Source organism: Thamnophis sirtalis, unplaced genomic scaffold (assembly GCF_051295495.1).
Source record: "Thamnophis sirtalis isolate CommonGarterSnake01/CBP01778 unplaced genomic scaffold, rThaSir2_p1.2 scaffold_15, whole genome shotgun sequence".
NCBI classification, from domain to species: domain Eukaryota; kingdom Metazoa; phylum Chordata; class Lepidosauria; order Squamata; family Natricidae; genus Thamnophis; species Thamnophis sirtalis.
In genome coordinates, this window is record NW_028261395.1 from 47,546,186 (window position 1) to 47,566,107 (window position 19,922).

General features: G+C 60.9%; 1 protein-coding gene across 1 annotated transcript in view; it reads right to left on the bottom strand.

Moving 5' to 3' along the window:
- KAZN (kazrin, periplakin interacting protein) overlaps positions 1–19,922 on the bottom strand; it is a gene marked incomplete in the record, with an annotated part of 51,023 nt that overhangs the window by 5,111 nt on the left and 25,990 nt on the right. The window contains 3 exon segments of the mRNA XM_087702703.1: positions 1–45; positions 389–525; positions 3,050–3,244. Coding sequence (XP_087558829.1) covers positions 1–45; positions 389–525; positions 3,050–3,244 — 377 coding nt within the window.

Below are 19,922 nucleotides of genomic sequence, written 5' to 3' on the forward strand. Positions count from 1 at the left end.
GAGGTCTTTCTCTTTGGCCAGGGCCTTCACTGCGTCCTCACTCTCCTTGGGGGGGGACGACGACAAGGGGGGGGGCTTAGGACCTTTGAATGCACCACTGGGGGTGGGGGGGGGCTCAAACACTGAGCGCTTCTCCGTGGGCCTTGGGGTGCCCCTCTGAGGCACAGTGCAGGACTCTCCCCAGAGAGCTTCCCATCAGGCAGGACCCCCCCCCCTCGACCAAGGCCCCCCTGTAGCCCCTCCTCCATCCCAGGGATGAGGGGGGGGCTGAGAGAGGCCCCCATGAGGCGCAGGGGTGGGATTTTACGGGGAGACCCCACAAGGCTCTGGGCGGTAGAGCAGCTCCAGCCCCCCCCCCTCCCCTGCCCCCCCCCTGCCCCCCCCTGACCTTCCGGTGCTGCTCGTAGTTGCGGATGAAGTCCCTCAGCTGCTCCTCGCGGCTCTCCAGGGTGCTGTAGAGCTGCTGCATCTGGCTGGCCAGGTCGCTCTTCTCCCCCTTCAGGCGCTTCCGGTCGGCCTTCATGGCTGCCAGGGGACGGAAAACCACCCAGAGACCTCCAGGCACCGGAGAGCAACACGCGGGCTCAGCTGCACCCACACGCGGGTCTCTCTCCCACCCTCCCTCCCTCCCTCCCCCGGGCACCCTTTTCCTCCTCCCCACCGGGGGCTCCACCACCACCAGGCAACCCAGCGCAAGGCCTGGAGGAGGCTCAGCAGGCAGGACGGGGCCCGGCTGGGGCTGCCAGGGGGGCAGGCGGTGGAAGGAAGGAGGGGAGGGGGAGGGGCCTAAGCGGGAAGGGGGCAGGCCCTGCCCAGCAGGGGCTCCTCGCGGGGACCGACCCTTTCTGGAGGGAGCGTCTGGTGGGTGCATGAAGGGCCCTGGGCTCCACACCGTGGCCCCTAGACAGCCGGGGAGGCAGACGGGGCCCTGGATTCCTCCGCCAGGAGCCAGCCTCCCCTGCCCCATCCTGCCCCCAGGCTGCTGCCCACCCACACCTCCCTGGCTTCCCTTCCAGGAGCCCCCACATGCCTGGGAGATGTGGGCACCGCCCAGCCACAGCAGGGCCCTCGGCCAACCCCCTCCGAGCTGTGCGGGCATTCACCAGTGGCTTCACGCCAGCATCCAAGAAGACTCTCTGGTCGCTTCCCAAGGAGACCCGTCCCTTCCCTCCGTCCTTGGGTCAGCTGGGAGGGGGATGAGGGGGTGACCGAGCAGGGACAGAGCTTTGGCTTCAGCGCCCCCCACATCTCCATGGGAGGGGCCTTTCCTGCTTCTCTTCCCTGCAGAGACTGCTTTATGAGGAAGGGCAGCCAAGGGGGGGAGGAGGACGGGGGGGGGGCATTTGGGAGGAGCCTGGGGCAAAGCTTGGGGTCAAAGGAGGGAGGGGCCTCCTGTCAATCCACCGCCTGGAAGGAGTTGGACTCCCAAGGGGAGGGGGAATGTGGTTGCCATGGAAATGGGAGGAGGGAGCAAGCACCACGGCCTCAGTGAAGGGGATGGGGAGGAACCAGCTTGGCTGGCCTGGGGGGGGCACAGGGGGGCAGCATTTCATCCCTGGGGGTGGGGGGGGAGGAATGTGCTCCAGCCATTGTGGGGGTGGGGGAGCCTTCGCTTTCTTTTTCCTTTTCTTTCCCAGGAGAAAAACTTCCCGGAGCAAAATCTCCTTTGCATGCAGGTCCCAGACTCTGCCCCAGACCCCCCCCCATTCCCCCCCTCCGGCCATTGGCAGAGGATCAGAGGGCGCCTGTGCCAGCCCTCCCCCCCTTCCGCTCTGCAAAGAACGCACATCGGCCGATGCCAACACCCAAGGAGAAAACAGGGGGAGGGGCTGGGGGAGGGGGCTTGCATCAGGGGAGTCCCAAGAGGGAGGGGGAATGGGGCAGCTTCAGCAAGGATACTTCCCCCCCCCCAAAGCTAATGGCTTAATACTTTTAGCTCTGGGCTTCTAAAATCTGAAGGATGAAAAAGGGGAGCCGAACTCTTACAAGTGTTGCCGCGGAGCCCCCCCCCAAGGCTGTGAAATGCCCCCCCCCCCCCAGCAGGTAAAACAGAAAAGCCTTTGAGGGCATTTAGGATTTCTTCCCAATTCTTGGGGGACCAAGGGGGCCCAGGCCCACTCCTAATGGAAACATTCGCCCCAAGAACTTCCCACCCCAGCAGGACAATATGTGTGTGGGGGGGGTGTGTGTGTGGGTGGGGGGTGGGGGGGGAATGGCAACGCTGGAGGCCTGTAACTGCTTTTCTGGACCGAGAGGGGGCTTCCTTAGTTTAACTGATGGAGGCCTTTGACGGCTGGAAGTGATGGGCAGCCTTTATGTGGGGGGGGGAGTTTTCAGAATACCTTAATCTAAACAAAGTACTAATTACAGGAATTGAGGGGGGGGGTCTTCTCCCTCAGTTGGAAGAAGCACAACTGCTTCCCATGTTTCATTCGGGGGGAAGCCCCCTCCCCCAGCAGGGATTTTCCTCTTGGATTAGAACAGCAAGGAAACGAAGAGAAAACACCACACAGCCCCCCCCCCCCGGGAGAGTCCACAGAGGGTCTCTGCTTGGTCTCAACTCCATCGGTCCCAGGCAGGGATTGACAAGGGCCTCATAGGGACTTTTGCCTTTAAACCCCCTGAGTGGGTGTGGGGGGGGCTTTGGCCTCAAGCGCCCCCCCCCCCCGAGTCCTCCGGGATTGGGCGGCCTATAAATCTAATAAATTGAATTGAATTTAAATTGAAATCTGACTTTCCCAAAGACTTCCTCCTCTTACAGTCCTCAACTTACAGCCACTTGTTTAGTGACCGTTTGAAGTTAGAGTGGGGGGGGCACCTGGGGTCAGGAGGTGGGTAGCTGTCTGATGGCCGCAGTATGCTGGGGTGGGAGGGGGGCTAGGGCCCCAGGCTGCCCTTTCGGCCCCCTTCTTCCCTGAGCCCACCCGACTGGCACTGGGGCAACCCCCCCCCCCCCCCGCTGGCTCCCTGAAGGCTCCCGGGGGGGCTGGCCGATCCCGGCTGTCCCGGGGGGGGGGGGGCTTTGAGGGGCCTGGGCAGGGTCTCTTACCCTGCAGGGCTTCCTTGGCCCTGGCCAGCTCCTGCTCCTTCTGGGCCAGCTGGACCTTGAGCTCGGTGGCCGGGAGGATCTCGGAGGCCTTGTCCCCGCCGTGCGTCTCCTCCAGGTCCTTGGTCAGCATGTCCTTCATTTGGCGCAGCAAGTGGATCTCCTCCTGCAGCTGGCTGACCTCTTCCCGCAGGAGGACTGGGGGGGGGAGAGAATGGGGGCCAGTGGTGAGAGCGGGCCTCCCCCTCCCTTTCCTCCCCTCCCCTCCATCCCCCAGGCAGACCCAAGGGGAGGAAGACCGGCTGCCCCCTTCCTTCACTGGGAAGCCCCCTGGCACGTTGTGGGCCTCCATTGGTCCCATCTGCCAAGCGACCTGAGGGCACATGAATGGACTTCAACCCCCAGAATCCCCTTGGCCCCTTGGGCTGGATTTTGTAAGAGGGATTCAAAAACGGAACAGCCTCATCACTCTGGAGCCCCCTTTGCTCCCTGAGCTGAGAGGGTGGGCACCAGCCTCCCTTACATCCCATAGCCATTGTACACCACCACGGGCCCATTGAGGGCGACTTGGTTTTGCACAACACTAGTCCATATTGTTTACGAGTCTCTCTCTCTCTCTCTTTCTCTCTATGTCTAAAACAGGTGTCAAATAAAGTACCACTTATCCGAATGTCACAGCAAATTCATTTGATGACAACTTCCAGATTTTATTTAAATGGCATTTTTTTTAAAAACTCTCCTCTCTCCCTCAGCCTGCCCAGAGTCCCAATTGGTGACTTGAATAACGGACTTTTTCCCCTGCTTCTGTTACTCTCTGTGGACTAGAAACCCCCAACGGCCAATTCTTCCAAAACTCTCTTCTGCATTAACTATCCAGAGGGAGAGACACACACAGACACACAGACGGGGAAAGACCCCGCAAAGTCCTGGCTCCACATCTTTCTCACGGATGGCGTCTTGGGGGTAAATGGCTTCCTGCCCCCCCCCCTGAAAAAATGCCCAGGCTGGGGAGAACGAGACGCCCCTCAGCTAGAAGGGACTTTGAAGGGGGCTTAGAGGCCGGGGGGGGGGGACGGGAGAAGCCTGGCTCTAGAATCAGAACCTCCCCTGCCCCCCCAGGTGAAAGCCCCCCCCCTTCTGCCTCGAGGGTGGCAGCGCAGCAGGAAGTCAGGGCTTGGCAGAAACTTCCTGCCAGGAGATCTGCCATCACCGGCTGCTTTAGCTACCCGCCACCATCATCTGCCAAAAACCCGGCAAGAGGATCCGACCCAGAGCCCCACCGCACTCACGGGGGCCACTCTCAGGCTCAGCAGGCAGCTGCCTCCTCCCCCCCGGGCCCTCGGATAACGGCTGGGAGCCCAACGACCTCCCGTCTTCCCCAGCCTGCCTGCAGCTGGGCACGGGGGCTGTGGGGACATGCCTGTGCTTCTAATCCCTGCTCTCTGGTACCCAGCAGCCATGCCACCCGGGTTGCAAACCAGCCCAGGTCTCATCTGCCCCCCCCCCAGAACGCTGGGGGATTGGGCGCTGCCCCCCCTCCCGTTGCCCAGCTGCCACCCACCCCCACTCCCGTGCCATCTCCTGGCCCTTCCTCTTCAGGGGGAGAGAGGAAGGTTTGGTCCCAGGAGACACAGAGGATCAGGCAGCTGGAGAGGCTGCCTTGGCCCAGCTGGGGTGGGGAGAGGCCATCCTGGGACCCCCTTCTCCACACCCCCACTTGTCCCCCCCCTCCCCCGGATCTTTCCCTGGAAGCAGGGAGAGCCACCCTCGTCTTCCCTTTTCAAACCCTTGGAGGTTTTTCCTCCACAAAAAAGAAAGTCTCTCTGGATTCCCCCCCTCTCCCCCCCACCCCAATCCAGGGACTGAATCCGCCAGTGGAATTTCCTCGGCCTGAGCAGGACAGGAAGGGCCGTGTGTGTGTGGGGGGGGGGGGAGCTTGCGTGCCTCTCCTGGCTGATCTCCCATCAACAACAGCGCCAAGAAACAATAAACTCCCCCTCGCATTTTTGAGATGCTTCCCTGATGAAGAACGCCTGGGTCCCCCCTCGCCCCCCCCCCACGATGGGGAACATCTGAGATCTGGGCAGGGGAGGGTTCAGGAGGGCTTCCCAAGGAGGGCAGGCCGCTCTAGGTGCGTGGAGTGGGGGCTTCAGCAAGGCACCAGGGAAGAGATCAGCTCCCCAGGGACCCCCGTGATGTTCCCCCAAGGCCCAGGCTCTCCCCTGGAAGCCCATCCCTGGCCGAGTGCCAGATCAGAGGGAGGGGGGGCTGTCCCACATTTTCCCACGCTGCCTGGGATGCAGGAGAATTCCCAAGCAGGGGGAGGCTTCTTCCTCCCTTCTCCCCCCCCGCCCCCCAGGAAAGGCAGGCAGGCGTGGGGCGGAGGGCAGGATCCGGTGGAGGAAGCGTGGCCTGTGGGAGGGACCTCCGAGGGGGTGCCCCATGGCGGCCTCCCTTCCCAGCCGTCCAGACGACCTTCTCCTGCAGAGCCCCCCCCCCCGTTTCCCTGCACTTTGGGGCCTTGTGGACTGCTGCGGGTCCTGGGTTCAAGGCTGCCCAGAGCCTGCTCTCCCTCAGCCTAGTGCTCAAGCCCCCTCTGGCCCCCTGGCAGAAGCCGGACCCAGGCTGGGAGACCCCTCCCGAGGGGGCCAGGCAGATGGAGGTGGACCCACGGGCATCCAGGGCCACCAGGGGTCTCCTCTGGGGGTGGGCAGAGGGCCGGCCTGCACCCTCAGCCCAGAGCAGCCTCCGCCCGACGGAGATCCTGCAGGGGCCTCCGTGCCCAGAGAGAGGGAGGGGGGAAGAGCCGCTGGGTGGAGGCCAAGGGAGGCTGAGAGAGACGGAGGCAGGGCCATGCTCGGAGGAGGAGGAGGAGAAGCCCAGGTTGCCCTCCCAGGGATCCCTCTGTGGGGTCAGGAGGACCGGCCGCCTTTGCCCGGGTTCCACCCGTGTAAGCCCAGTTTCTGTGGGTTTCCTGGAGCTCTGGCCGCCCTCTCAGCCTCTCACGGCCCCAGAGCCCCTGAAGTCCAGGGAGGAAGGCCGGGTCTCTGGAGAGCCAAACAACCGGCCTTCCCTTCGGCCCCCTTCCCCGGCCTTGGGGGGCTTCCTAGGAGCCCCCTTTGCTCTTCGGTCCATCCAAGGGCCAGGATTTTCATGCCCGTCTCTCGGAAGGCCACGCCTGCTTCGTGCATGGAGGGAGCAACAGACCCACATCGGACGGCTGCCCAGGACGTGGTGGGGCATCCGGGGAGCCTTTCCTGGGGAGGGGAGGGAAAGCAAGCCGGTCGGCTGGCCAGGGAAGCCGAGGAGGGAGCCAAGGAGGCTTTTCCTCTCCCCAGCAGGGCGGAGGGTTTGTGGGTCACCCTGGAGACCGTTCAGGGAAGTAGCTGCGGGCACCTGCCTGGGGGCGGCCCCCTGCCTTCTCTGCCAAGAGGCTCGGCCGCTGCCAGGCAAGGCCAACTTCTTCCCCTGCCTCTGGGCTCCTGTGGTGGACGGAAGGGCCCCCCCCCAGCAGCAGGGATGTCTCCCCCGTCCCCATTGGGGGTGCAAGCCAAACACAGGAAGGAGTGGGGGGGGGGCTCAATTCCGGCATTCCCATTCGGCAACAATGAATTCGCTTTTCATGGCACCCACTGCAGAGGTCCAGCTCCCGTTTGTCCAGACCCCACATTTAGCCCCTGGGCCCCCTGAGAACCTAACTCCCCCACCCTATGTATTTCCCAGGGGACCCCCCCATTTCTCCCCACAAGGGAAAAAGAAACCTCACCAGGGCACAGGCGCCTCCTCCCACCCCCAGACGGCCATTTAAGGTTTGGCTCCGGGTGAAGCACACAAGGCCCTCCCCCCCCCCGCTCAGTCTTTGGCCAGGCAATCCACATCGGCTCCACTGGGGAGTGGGCTGGGTTCCAGGGGAGCCAGTTGGCCTCCCTGAGTGGGGGAAGCCCCCCGTCTGGAGTCCTGGGCCAAGCCAGCCCATTGCCCCGGGTGGAAGGTCCAAAGAGAGGAGGGCGGCCTGCGTGTCTGGGACGGTTATCTGGGCGTGGCACAAAGAGACACGAAGGCTGGCCAGGTGCAAAGGCCGAATAACGCAACCTCCCCCAGCGACACGGGGGAAGCAGGTAGGCGCCCTGCCCCCAAAGTCCCCAGCGGAGCTCGGACAGGCTGGCCAGCCGGCCAAAGGGTCACCCACCACCCGGCTCCTGACCCGACGAGGCCGGCTCTTGGGTGGGGCAGGTGGCCGGAACCCTAGCTCTGGCGGGCAGAGGGCCTTTGGGGAGGAGGCCAATGGAGGCTCCCGGAGGGGCTGACATTCCCCTCCTTGGACGCAGCTGCAATCTTCCCTGGAGCCGATTCCCGGGAATTTTAAGTGCCATCAAGACGCCACCAAAGTTTTCACCCCTTCCGACTCCAGCAAATGACGATGGATTCTGGGTTTCATGGGTTTAACCGCCCGGAGGAGTCCCTGCCGCTCTGAGGAGCTTCCCTAGTTGGGTCACAACGACAGCCCAGCTGGGAGGGCGCCCAGCTCAGAGATTCCCCTCTGCCGTTAATACATCAGCCCAGGAGCCGAGTGCGAAAGCCTCCTGGCCAAGCCACTCCCCCCTCTCCCCTCGGCTTCAGAAGGTGCTTGCGAGTGTAAAGGCCGGGAGGGACTGAAGGTCAAGAGTGGACTGGCAGCTTCCAGACCGTTCCCAGCCCCTCCTGAAGGTGGGTGGGTGGGGGGAGTAGACCAAGATAAGCCCTCAGGTCAAAAGGGAGGCTGGCAGCAGGTGCCTTCCCAGGCCAGGAAGAGAGCCCACCCCCCCAGGGAAGGCAGGGGGGGCACCCAGCGACTGAACCCCAGGCCGCAAGCCCCCCCCCCCGGCCCCTAACAGCACAGCAACATCCTAAGCAATGCAGCTCCCGGCCCTCCCCTCCAGGCCCCCTTTCCACCAGGGAGTGATAACTGGGGAGGGGGGAAACGGGCCTTTTCCCAGGGGGCCCTGGAGAAACCCTCACTTGAGGGGCCTTCCTATTCCCCCCCCCCCGTTCCGCGCCTCCAATTCCAGAAAGGCTTTTTTGCTTCCCTGAGTCGCCCTTGGGCCAAAGTCCAGCCTTTCCCCATTAAACTATAACTTTCCTGGAGGTGCGGGGGGGGGGGGGTTGGTGCAAGCGGGGGGGGGGGGAATATGATTGCAGGGTTTTTTAAGAGACAGAGGCCTTCCAGAAGAGAAGGAACCCCTCCCCCAGTGTAGAACAGCTCCCCCCCCCGTCTCTCTCATGTGTGTGTGTGTGTGCGTGTGTGCTTCTCACAAAGGAAAGGAATAATGGTTTGCAAGCAGAGGCTGGTTTCCAATGAGAACTGGACCAGTTTCCTCACACAAAGCAAACAAGCGCTCTTTGTCTCCCCTCCTCGGAGGCAGCGGCTCTTCCGGCCTCCTTCTAAGCACCTAGTCCTCATGGACCCCTTGGCAGAGGCCGTGGGTGGCCATGTGCCATGCAGGGAGCCTGGGCTGGAGGACCTGGGGCAGCCTGGATCCTCCCTGCTTCTTTGGCTTCTGCTTAGGAAGGCCTCACGGGTCTTTTACTACTGGAGTAACTTCCTTGTCCTCAGGCATTTCTGCAGCCCCCCTTGGTGGGCAGGGAGACCCACAGCTTCCGCCCCATTTCTCCGGGAGAAGAGCAGAGGGCCTCCAAGCAATTTCTCCGGTTCCCCTGGAAAGGCACCGGCCAGGGCGGCCTCAAGGGGCAGAGAGTTCCCCGGGCAGCTCGAATGGGCCTCCCGAAAGAGACGCCCAATTCTGTGGAACAAACCCTACAGCCACCTGGGGCCCGTTGGGGGCCTCCTGGGGGCCACGTCCCAGGTTGGGTCCTGGCGTAAGGCAGCTGACTTGGCAGCCTGGAGCCCAAAGATTCAGCCAGGGCCCTCCGTGCCAAAGCTCCCGCGCAAAAGCCCTCCGGCTACACCAGACTCCTGCCGCCTCTGCAAAGGATCTGCCAGAGGGGCCCCTGCCCTGCCGACCGGCACAGGAGGCAGCCCAGGCCTTGCGAAGGCTGCCCAGCCTCCGGAGGGCACTCCTGGCCTTCCTCCGCCCTGAGGCCAAGGGAGGCCAGTGGGAGCCGCCTCGGGGTGGGGGTGGGGGCTTCTGTCCCATGCAGAGTCCCTGGCCGGCCACCCAGGGGGCTCCGGGCGATGCAGCCGGCTGACACGGCGAAAGCAAAGGAGGCAGCCGAGGGTTGATCTGCCTCTCCCGGACATCAAAGGGAGGAGGCACCCTCCCACCAACCCATCAGGCTTGGCACTCACCGCAGGAGCCCTGCCGCAAACCACACCTCCCCCTCGGCTATCGATTTGGAAACTCCTTCTTGGAAACTCCTTCTCCTGCCCACCAGGTGCCCAGAAGACCCCCCCCACCTGCCCCACAGCTCTCCAGGGGGGGCTTCCCTGGCCCTCCGAGGCCTGAGAGACAGTGTCCACGGGGAAGGGTCCAGGGCCAGCTCCCCCTCCCCCAGGACCTGCTGCCCCTCCCTCCCTCCCCCCCTCCCCAAGGCTCCCCCACCCCTCTTTCCCTACCCTAAGCCCCCTCTGGCTGCCAGCAGAGCCCCAGCAAGAGCCCACCAGGCACGGGGAGAACCAGAGGCTGAGGCAGCCCAGAGAGCGGTCCAGCCCCCCCCCCGGCCCCCCACCTACCCGGCCTGCTCTCCTCACTCTCCGATTTCATGCTGGGGGGGGGCAGGGGGGCTGCTCTGACGGCCCGGTCGGTCCTTCCCCGCCTGCCTGCCGCGGTGGCTGTTGCTCTCCCCTCTCTCTTCCGCCCGGCTCCTCCCCGAGACAGCCAGCCGGAAGGAAGGGAGGGAGGGAGGGAGGACCGGTTGTGCTACCTGGAGCCCCGGCCTGCCTGTGCTCAACAGGTGTTGCTGCCGCCGCTCGGCCGGTGCCAGCCGGAAGCTCCCCTCCCTGCCCCTGCCCGGCTGGGCCACGGGGCCGGCAGATTCCGCCCGATCTGCTCTCCTCTCCCCGAGGGAGGCTGGGGGGCACCGGGAGGTCTGTCCCCTTCCCTTTGGCTTTCTTTGGGGGGAGCTGTCTCACTCCAGAAGGGCCAGAGGAAGGGGGAGGGTCTCGCTCTGATCCGAAGGACCCCACTTGGGTCCTTCTCAGGCTGCAGGGGGGGAGGGGGAAAAGCCCCCTCTGGCCTGGCCCCAAATCCCTCTGTCTGAGAGAGAGGCTGGAGGGGGGTTGGGGGGGGAGGTTGGGTTCCCGGATAACTGCGCTGAGAGGCAAGGATCATCCCAGTTGGACTACAACATCCTAATCGGTCCTTTCACTAACCTCATGAGGACTAGGGCCTTGCTCTCTGTGCAGACAGGTGGCAAGGCTCTGCTTTGCCAACCGAAGTTTCTGGGTGTGACTCCAGGTGGACCAGGGATGGCACCAGCCCTCTGGGCAAGGAAAGCAACGCTTGGATGGAGCCCTGCTTAGCCCTTGAGAGGGGCACCTCGCACTTATGACTGCTGCAGCCCCCACCCCCACCCCCTTCGGGAGTGGCGTGGATGCTTCCCAGACCAGACAAGCTGCAGTGGGGGCTGCTTAACGACCGCCTGGTTCACTTAACAACTCAACTGCAATGTTCCACTTAACAACCGGGGCGAAAAAGGTCGTAAAATCAGGCATATGACTCACTTAACAACTGCCTAGGCTTAGCAACAGAAATTCTGGGCCCGCTTGCAGCCATAAGCCAAAGATGCCCTGCCCTGCTTGGCTCTCTGTGTGCCAAGCGTCTCCGGCTGAGCTGGGCAGGAAGAGGCAAAGGGGCAGGTGGGAGCCGCTCCCCCCACCCCCACTGCAGGTTGCAGACCCTGCCCCAAAACCTCCCCCTGAGCCCCTCCCCCCTTTCCTTCCCTTTGGCAGGGAGCCACCTGGCCGGATTTGGGGGGGGGGGGACCCTCTCCAGGCAGAGAAGAAAGCAGGGACTCTGCAGAGCCAGAAGAGTTTTAGGCTGTGGGCTCCTCCCGCCCCTTGCAGGCAAAGGGAGGATCATGGCAGGGCTGTGGCGTGGGAAAGCCCCCCCCATTGAGCCTTGCTGCAAAGCCCCCCCCCATGTGGAGGAGGAGCCCCCAGGGTCTCTCTCTCTCTCTCTCTCTCTCTCTCTCTCAAACACGCCTGAAAAACCTTCCTCTTTTTTAAAGCAGCTTTTGACTGGTGGAAAAAGCCCTAAGTGGGGAGGGGGAGAGGGGGGGAATTCCAGCCTGGAAGAGCCCAGTTGAGGGAGTCAGAGGCACGAGGGGCAAGAAGGGGGAGCCGCAGGGCCCGTCCGGGGCTCCGTGAGGAAACCCCTTTCATGCCTGGCTCTTCAGTTGGAAACTGCTTAGGCAGAGAGACGGAGGAGGGGCTGAAGGAGGCCGAAAGGCTCCCTCCTTCCGCTGAGGGTCTCTTATTTTTCTTCCTCTGACACAAACCCGGATCCTCCTGTCTGTTCCTAACATCCAATCTATCTGTTGGCCTAACCCCCACTCACCTCTCTTCCCACCCGCGGTCTCCTGCTGGAGCAGAGGGCTGGACTAGACGGCCTCAGAGGCCCCTTCCCACTCTGTTCGGTCTGTCTGGAGTTCATCCCTTCCCTCCGTGCTGTTTCCCTGCTGATGTTTCTCTCTCTGTGTGTGTCACACCTTCTGCAGTCTGGTGGGTGGCAGTGAGGAAACGTCTCTGGTGCTAAACCACTAAAACCTGGATTATTTCCTCCCCTCCCCGGGGTCCCAGTGAGCCCTTCTCTCGCTCAGCGTCATTCAGGTGCTTTGCTGGGCAGTTTTGAGGCTGCTGGGTGGTCCTCGCCTTCTTTCCACCATCCTCACTGGAGGCGTCCAAGATTTGGTTCCAGAGGCCCCCTTTCCCATTGATCCGGACTATCCGAGTCCTCCGCTTGAATCAGGCCCACTTTCCCAGCTGATTTGGACCATCAAATCAGATCAAACTCCCTTTTAATTCTCTGGCTATTTTTGCAGTTTCCTCAGAGATACCCTCTCCCCACTTGGGAGGAAGGGGCTCCTTCAGGGGGAGGGGCTGCTGCTGTCCGCAGGGGCGTCGGTACCAACTGGTGGGGAGGGGAGGGGGGCTCTGCAAGGGGTGGGATCCTTCAGAAGCTCCCCGAGGCTGGTGGGAAGAGGGTCCTCCGTGGGCCCATTTTGTCCTGGGGCCAGAGAGGAACATTATCCTGCACTGGGCTCCCTCAGCATCCTGTTCTCGTCCCTTTCGCACCATGGGGAGATTTCATTCCTGACTCAACGGCCTCCTGCTTTTCTGGGGGTCGCCTAGCAAAGGTGGGGGGCACAGTAAGAAAAGGTAAACAAACCAGAGGTCAAGGAAGATGAAAATAGGGGGTGGGGGGGGGAGGTCAGGGCTGGGCTGCTGAGGCCAATTCTCTCTCCTGCACTGAATTCTACTTTCCTGGCTGGTTTTCAAGAAGAAACCACAGTCTTAAATTTAACGCAAGGACATTTCTACACAAGCACCAGGAAAACAACAGCAACAACAGGACCACACAACAACACAACCTCCCGCAGCTACAGGTAAAGCTTCCCAGGGGAAGTGGAGTTACTCAGGGGGCATATAAGCCCCTTTTCAGCAGCCGCACCGCAGACTTGCTGCTTTCTCCCAGGGCTCCGTCTTTGTGTATGTGGGTCTGTGTGTGTGTGTGGTTGTGGCTTCTCGGCCTAGCCCACAGCTGGTCTCATCAGAGCCAGCCGCCTCCACACCGGCACCTGGGCCATTCACGCTTTCAATTCTCCCCCCCCCCCAAGGGGCTCCCTACCCAATCTGGAACATCTCTGACAAGGACATGACTCTCGTGGGAGGGGAGGTGGAGGATGGGACCACACACTCTTTTGCCCAGAAACTGGGGGGGGGGTTATACTTGCACCCCCATCTGGAGCAAAAAGGCCAGGAGGGCCAGGCTCCACCCGATGACTCCCCCTCCCCCGGGGGTGGCAGTCCCTCCATTGACCAACGGTCCCAGAATCCACCTTGATCGGGGGACACTTGGGGGTGGAGAGAGATGCCACCCAATGCTTGTATTATGACCGTTTCCATTTTGATCAGCCATGCACGTCGCAATGGTCGTAACCTGCTTTTTGTTCTGAGCCACCAACACTCCAAGATGTGACAATAGACAAACATAGAAACAAGCCCCGTTTGCCATCAAAGAAGCAGAAACTCTCTACACCCTTCATATAATTAAAGGGAAAACATGCATCGCCGGGTGGAACAATGAATGTACAATAAGTACCACTCTTTGGCGGTGTCTCGTAGCCTGCGAGGTTAACCCAAGGTGGAGCGATGGCTAATTAAAGGACGAGGGGGCAGGTAAGGTGCTGGTCTGGGGAAGCCACAGGCCTGACAGGTGACCCCAGGGCCACTCCTGGGGTCCCCCTTGGCCCAGCCAACCTCCCAGGAAGAAACAGAAGGAAGGACTCCAGGGCTCACCACCTGCAGCTCCAGAAGGACAGGAGCCACAGGGACCAGACAAACAGATCACCACATTTACATCCTGTGGAGGAGAAGATACGTCGTTTCTGGCAACAGGAAGGAAGGAAGGAAGGAAGGAAGGAAGGAAGGAAGGAAGGAAGGCAGGCAGGCAGGCAGGCAGGCTAGCTTCCAAAGGTGCTTTTTCAAAAGGCAACTGAACTGTGCTTCTTTTTCTCTTGAAGGCGTTTCGCTTCTCATCTTAGAAGCATCTTCAGTTCTGCCTCAGCCATGACTTGGAAGATCCTCCATAGACATAAATCTGGCGTCCATTTACTGGACCCCTGGAGAAGAGTCATAATATGCCTATTTTGGAGCAGATGGCTTCATCTCCGAGGGCAAATCCTTGCCCACAAGCCAGGAGGGGCCGTTATTATGATTGCCAAATCCCAATGAAGGGGCCAAAGGAGCGCTGGGTCAGGGGAGGGCTGCTTCAGCACCATGGAGAGCTGCCCGCCTGTCCTGGCTCCCACTGGGGGGGCCAAAGGTCAGCTGAGACCCGGCACTCCAGAGGTGGCTGCACTACAGCTCCCAGCAGCCCCAGCCAGCGACTCGTGGTAAAAGGCGCTGCAGGTGTGTTCAGCCATACCTGGTGGGCCACACAGGGACCGAAAAGGCAACATGCCGTTCACCCGGCTCCCTGCTCATTTCCCCAAAGACCACCCTCTGCCTCCAAGGAAGCCCCTGGAACCCTCTTCGCCCTCCAAAGCAGCCTCGCTGTGGCCAAACTGGAGGGGAGCCGATGGGGAAAGGCGCAGGAGACATTTTGTGCAAGGGTCTCCCAAAACCCCCGGCGAAGGATCGGGTCTTGGGAATCAGGGGGTTTGCAAGGCTGCCCTGGGCTTGTTCATCGGACAAGAGAGCAGCCAAGGCCGAGTTCTTGCAGAGCTCCAGGCGCTCAGCTGGCGATGGGAGGAAATGGGCCCAGAATTTTGCACCTCTTTGTTCACCTCGTTGAAAGATCCTCTGGGCTCCCTGAATGAAAGCGGGGAGGTTCCGCTCATTCCTTTGACGTTCTCCGATGTCAGATGCAGCTGCAGGAACAATCCCTCATTCAGACACTGGCCTCCTTTTCTTAAAAGTGGGGATTTTTCAGGTCAAGTTCCTTTCAAGCTCCCTCAACACAGAGACGGATTTCAGCCTCTCATAAAGGGTTCCTGTCTCCCCTCCGAAGGGGCGGAAAGCCACACGGCTGAGAGGAGCACCCACCACGCAGCAACGTCAATCACAGCCCCGGGAAGCTTCACGGCTGATTTATGGCCTTGCGTTTCAGGAGGATTTGCTGGACGGGCCTTGCGGAGAAAACCAACTTCCCAAACTCTTCCACCGAGGGAAATGCCAGTCCTGGCGCTGCTCTGAAGCTGGGGGTGAGGGGGGTGGGGGTCCTCCTCTCCCTTCTTGCTGGAGGGGGCCACAGGGCCAAAGGAAGCAGAGCCAGCATTGCCACTGAGCAGCGGGAGAAACTGTGCGCAGAGAAGGTGCAAAGCTCCTTTTTTCACTTTTTAAAATCACAAAGTGGCAAAATGACCTAAAGAGCGAAAAGGCAGAAATGAACCCGAGAGAGCTCCAGATGTGTCCCTCAGAAACAGCTGGAGGAGGGAATCAGACCTCGGGGCCCCACTTAGGATGAAGTCCTGGTGGAAGGACGTGGGGCCATGATGGAGGGATATTCTGCCCCCCTGCTCCCATCTCCCCAAATTTCTCTTCGGGGGGGTGGGTGGGGGGGTAGAAATGATCAGTCACCCACAAGAGAACCCAACCCGGAGGAATTGGCCATTAATGGGATTTTTAAATGTTTTCCTATATTTTATAGATCAGCATAACTTTGCCAAAAGGGGGTGGGGAGGGGGAGGCGTCCTGGTGGTGAAATCCCAAGGTTGGGAGAAGAGAGCTGGGGGATCTCCTGGACCAGCCCTCTGCCCAGGGCAAGATTCCTTCCGTCCTTCTGGACAAATGAGGGAACCGCTTGGGAGCCTCCAGGGAGAGGACTGAGGAAGAAGGCGTAGTAGCTGAGGAGGAGGAAGAGGGAATAGAAAGAGAAAGGGGGAGGAGAGTTTGTCATTGTTCCCAGCAGGGGGCAGCACACAGCAGGTGACCTTGAAAAGGGAAGCCAGGTCAGACCTGATTAGCAGGGGGTGGGGGGTGGGGGGGAAGAGGCTACCAGGGCAGGGGAGGGGAGGGGCTCAGCTCACCCTGGGCGTTAAAGGACCTTCTTCCACCCAGATGGCGAAGATGGCAAAGGGCCTCTGCTGCACTCTTGCTGGCAGGGAGGCAGCCAAGAAGGCCCTCGCCTCCTTCCGGGAAATCCATGGATGTGGGGCTTGGAAATGGAGTCGGGGGATGGGGGGGGGAAGAAGCTGATTCTTGCACTGTGGCTGGAGCTGAGCCCAGCTTGAGAAGTTCTCGACCAGGCGCCCCCGGGGGGTGCGAGAGATGGCTGGAGGGGCCAAAAACCTCCTCTCCAGATTTAACCTCTCTTGCTTTAGCGCTGGGAAACTGGCGGAGGGCGGATTCTGACCGCTCAGCCGCAGATCAAGAGCCCCAGTGAACCTCGGGTGGACTCGGCTGCCTCCCTGGGGGAGGGAAGAGGCAGGAATAAGGTTGTATCAGGAAATCCCTTTTGACACCCAGGAGCAGGAAAAATTAATCAGAGGGCTAATTCTCCGTGAGGCTTAATCAAGGCAACCAATCCGACACTTGACTCTTCCTGCCTCGACTGCTAATTTAATCCCCACGCGTGTTTCCTTCATTAAAACTACGGCCGGCGTCAAAGGGGAGACGGCGGGGTTGATTAATCCAATTTGCTGGGTTTCAATCACTGCGTGAACCCCCCCCCCAAATAAAAATGGGGATCCGGGACTGAAGCCAACAGATGCTCCCGGATAAAGACAGGGGTGTCCTTTTAGGATCTGGGCGCTATACTTCCCATCGGTCAGGCAAGGAGGATGGGCTACGAAGTCCCCAGCCAGTCCAACCGGGGGAACTTCGCCCTCCCAGGGCAACTGGAGAGACGCCTGGCAGAAGTCCTGCCTGCCGGGGCCTTCCGGTTTCTGGGTGAACGCAGAGAGGGTATTGGGGGGGGGGTCAGGAAGGGCGATGGAGCTTTAAAAAGGGCAGGAGGGAAGAGAAAGGGACCCCTCTCCCTTCTGTGGGAGCAGGGAAGGGAAGGAAGGGAAGGGAAGGGAAGGAGGGAGGGAGGGAGGGAGGAAGGAAGGAAGGAAGGGAAGGGAAGGGAGGAAGGGCCTCTCGCCCACTCCCACCCAGCCTGGCCTCTGGGAACACTGAGCAAGGAGACAGCCATCCTAGGAGACACTTCTTGACAGAACAATTAACCAGGAGGAAAGGCTCCCCTCCAGAAGTGGTGGGTGCTCCATCCTTGTCTGTCTGGACAGAGACTGGACAGCCATTTCTCTGGAAAGGGGCAGGGTCTCCGGCTTCAGCAGGGGGCTAGAAGACCTCCAAGGTCCCTTCCAACTCTGTGATTCTGCCACTGAAACCAGCGCCTATTTCCACCTCTGGTGGCAGCCAAAAAGGGCAAAATGCAACTTTGCCTTGGGGCTTGAAGGCCTCCTGGAGCTGGGCAAGAAGTTGCCTCTCGCCCAGTTTGGTCCTCAGGGGGGGACACGTTCTCTCCCCCAGTTGTTCCGAGCTCCCTGGGCTTCCTCCAGCCGTGCTTAGAAAGCATCCGGGCACAGCTCAGTGGCCGATGGGGCTTTTCAGAAGAAGACTTCGGCTGGATTGGCCTTCCGGGCAAAATGTTCTCTCTGCAGGGGCCTTTGGGGGCTGGTGGGGATGGCCAGGTTTTGCTCCTGAAATGGGGAAAAGAGGAGGAGGAGGAGGAGGAGGAGGAGGAGGAGGAGGAGGAGGCAGGGGCCCCGGCCATGCTTCCCAGCTGAGCCCGGGTCTGAAGGCACTCAAGCCAGCTCAGCTGCAGAGAGGGAAGGCTTCCTCTCCCACCGGCTCCTGTGTGGTCCAGGGGGCGGCTGCTGAGTGAGGCCCCAGCCGCAGCCCCAGCCCCAGCCGGACCAGGGGCCTTTGGGGGCCACGGAGAAAGAGGGATGAAAAGCAACTGAGCAGAGCTGAAAGGGAGGCCAAAAGTGATGGCAGCCCAGGCGCCAGGATAGGAAGCAGGGAGACGGGGAGTTCCAGTCCCGCCTTTGCCATGAAAGCCGCCCGGCTGACCTTGGGACAGTCACACGTTCTCTCTGCCCAGCCCACCTCGCGGGGCTGTTGTGAGAAGAGGAGGAGGAGGAGGAGGAGGAAGGAATATTGCTTTTGTTCCCTGCCAGACTCACCCAGGACGAGCAAACGCCTGCAAGCCGTGGGGATATTATCCTGCCCACGATGAAGTCAGGCCTCAAAGGAAGAGCATGCACACATCCCCATGGGACACACACACACACACACACACACACACACACACACACTATGCCGGTTCAAAACAGTGCCCAGAGCTGTTGGGGGTGGGGCGGCCTATACATCAATAAAAAGGAGGTGGAGGGATTTCCTGGTCCCACTGGCCTAGGAACCAGATGTCTTCAGAAAAAGACCCTTCCCCCAAAGCCCCACTTATTTCGCCCCCTGGGACTTTTGCCCCGGGAGCCCCAGGCAGAGAGAGAAATGGGGCCCATAAAAGTCTTTAATTGCTGCCCCCCACCGCCCCAATCCTCGGCTGTTCTCCGGTGTGGGTGGGGGCACTGCCAGAGGTGGTTTATCAGGGCTAAAGACAGGATCCTCCTGGGGGCCATTCAGGCGACAAGGACTGCCAGGGAAATGGGCAAGAAATTAATTTATCCGACAGCAGCACCGCTCTCAGCCCCCTCCCCATTAATAAGTAAAAAGAGGAGGAGGAGGAGGGGAGAAGCGAGGGGGGAGAACAAAGCCTTGGTCCAGCCACAGCCAGGATGCTTGGATCTAGCGGGGGGGGGGGGTTTGCAAAGGGCTCATTATCTGCCATTTGGGGGGGGGGGCAGTGGACAAACACAGCTTATTAGGAAGCCCCCAGAGGCTAAATCATGCAGAGGAGGAAGACAGAGTTTCTGGGGAAACGACAGCCACATTTGCGGGTGGTGCAGAGTCAGGGCGACCACGGGGCCACCTTCAGAGCAGCCGGCCGGAGGCAGCCACCCGCCCCATTCCAGGGGGAGCTGAGCCCCATCCCTAGGCTGCCCCTAAAGAGTCCGCCCTCCACCCTGGCAGGGAGCGCTAGGGGGTCCCAGAATCAGCCAACGCGGCCTGAGGAGGGCCCGGGAAACGGCGCTGGCCGGTCACAGGCCTTCCTTCCCCTCCTCACCTTGCCTGGCTTGCTGGCAGGGACCGGACCCAAATCTAGGCTGACAGCCGCCGGGCGGGGCCTGCTCAGTGGGCACAAAGAGCCCTCAGGGGCCGAGAAGCCCCGGGGCCTCCCAGAGGAAGAACCTTCGTGGGGGAGAAGTCGTTCTCCGCAGTCGTAGAAGCAGGCGCAGGAATGGAAGGAGGTGAAAACTTCTCCGCAGGGATAAACTCAAAGCCGTCAGGTGCACCTGGTGCTCCACAAACCTCCCGGCAAGGCATTTCGCCAGTGGAAAGAAGGGGAAACCGGAACCAGCGCATTGCAGGGTCCCCGTTTCCCATCCTGCAACTATAAAATGGGGAGCCAGATGCCAGCTGCCCCCCGAGTGGGAGTAGAATTGGAGAAGTGGATCATTTGGGGAGGAAAAGGTGAAGGCCCAGCAAAGAAGAGGCGGAGGGGGGGTGAGAAGGGAAGGCCAGGAGGGACCACAGCTGCCCCACGGATACCATCCACTCTGCCAAAGTCACTGATTCCCGGCTGACTTTGGGCGGCACACAGAATGTAAGAAAAGAAACATCTGCTTAAGCCCCGGAAACAGCCAAGAAACTTTGAGAAACTTTTGAGAAAGACGGCAGGTGGGGGAGAGGGCTGTGAAGGTGCAGGGGGGGCTGTTCCAGAGGGCAGGCCCCAAGCCTCAAATGGCACCCAGGAGCCAGGCTGGGTCCCAGCTGGGGCAGACATCCCCTCCCCAAAGGGCTTGGTCTGCCACGCTTCGGACCCGCTTACAAAATTACAGAATAAGATAGTTGGAAGGGGAGGCCTTGGAGGTCGTCTAGTCTGACCCCACCGCCTCTCAAGCAGGAGACCCTCTACCATTCTGGAGAAACAGCCGTCCAATCTCTTCTGGAAGGCCTCCAGTGACGGAGCACCCACAACCTCTGGTGGCAAGTTGTTCCACTGACTAACTGTTCTTAGAATAATTTTGTCCCTTTGAATGTACACCAATCGGCATGCATCAAAAGGAGATTTCATTGCATGCAGCACTCACAAGGGTCTCCCCCCTACTTGTTCTGGCAACTGTCGGCTGAAGCATCCATGCAGCTTTCAAG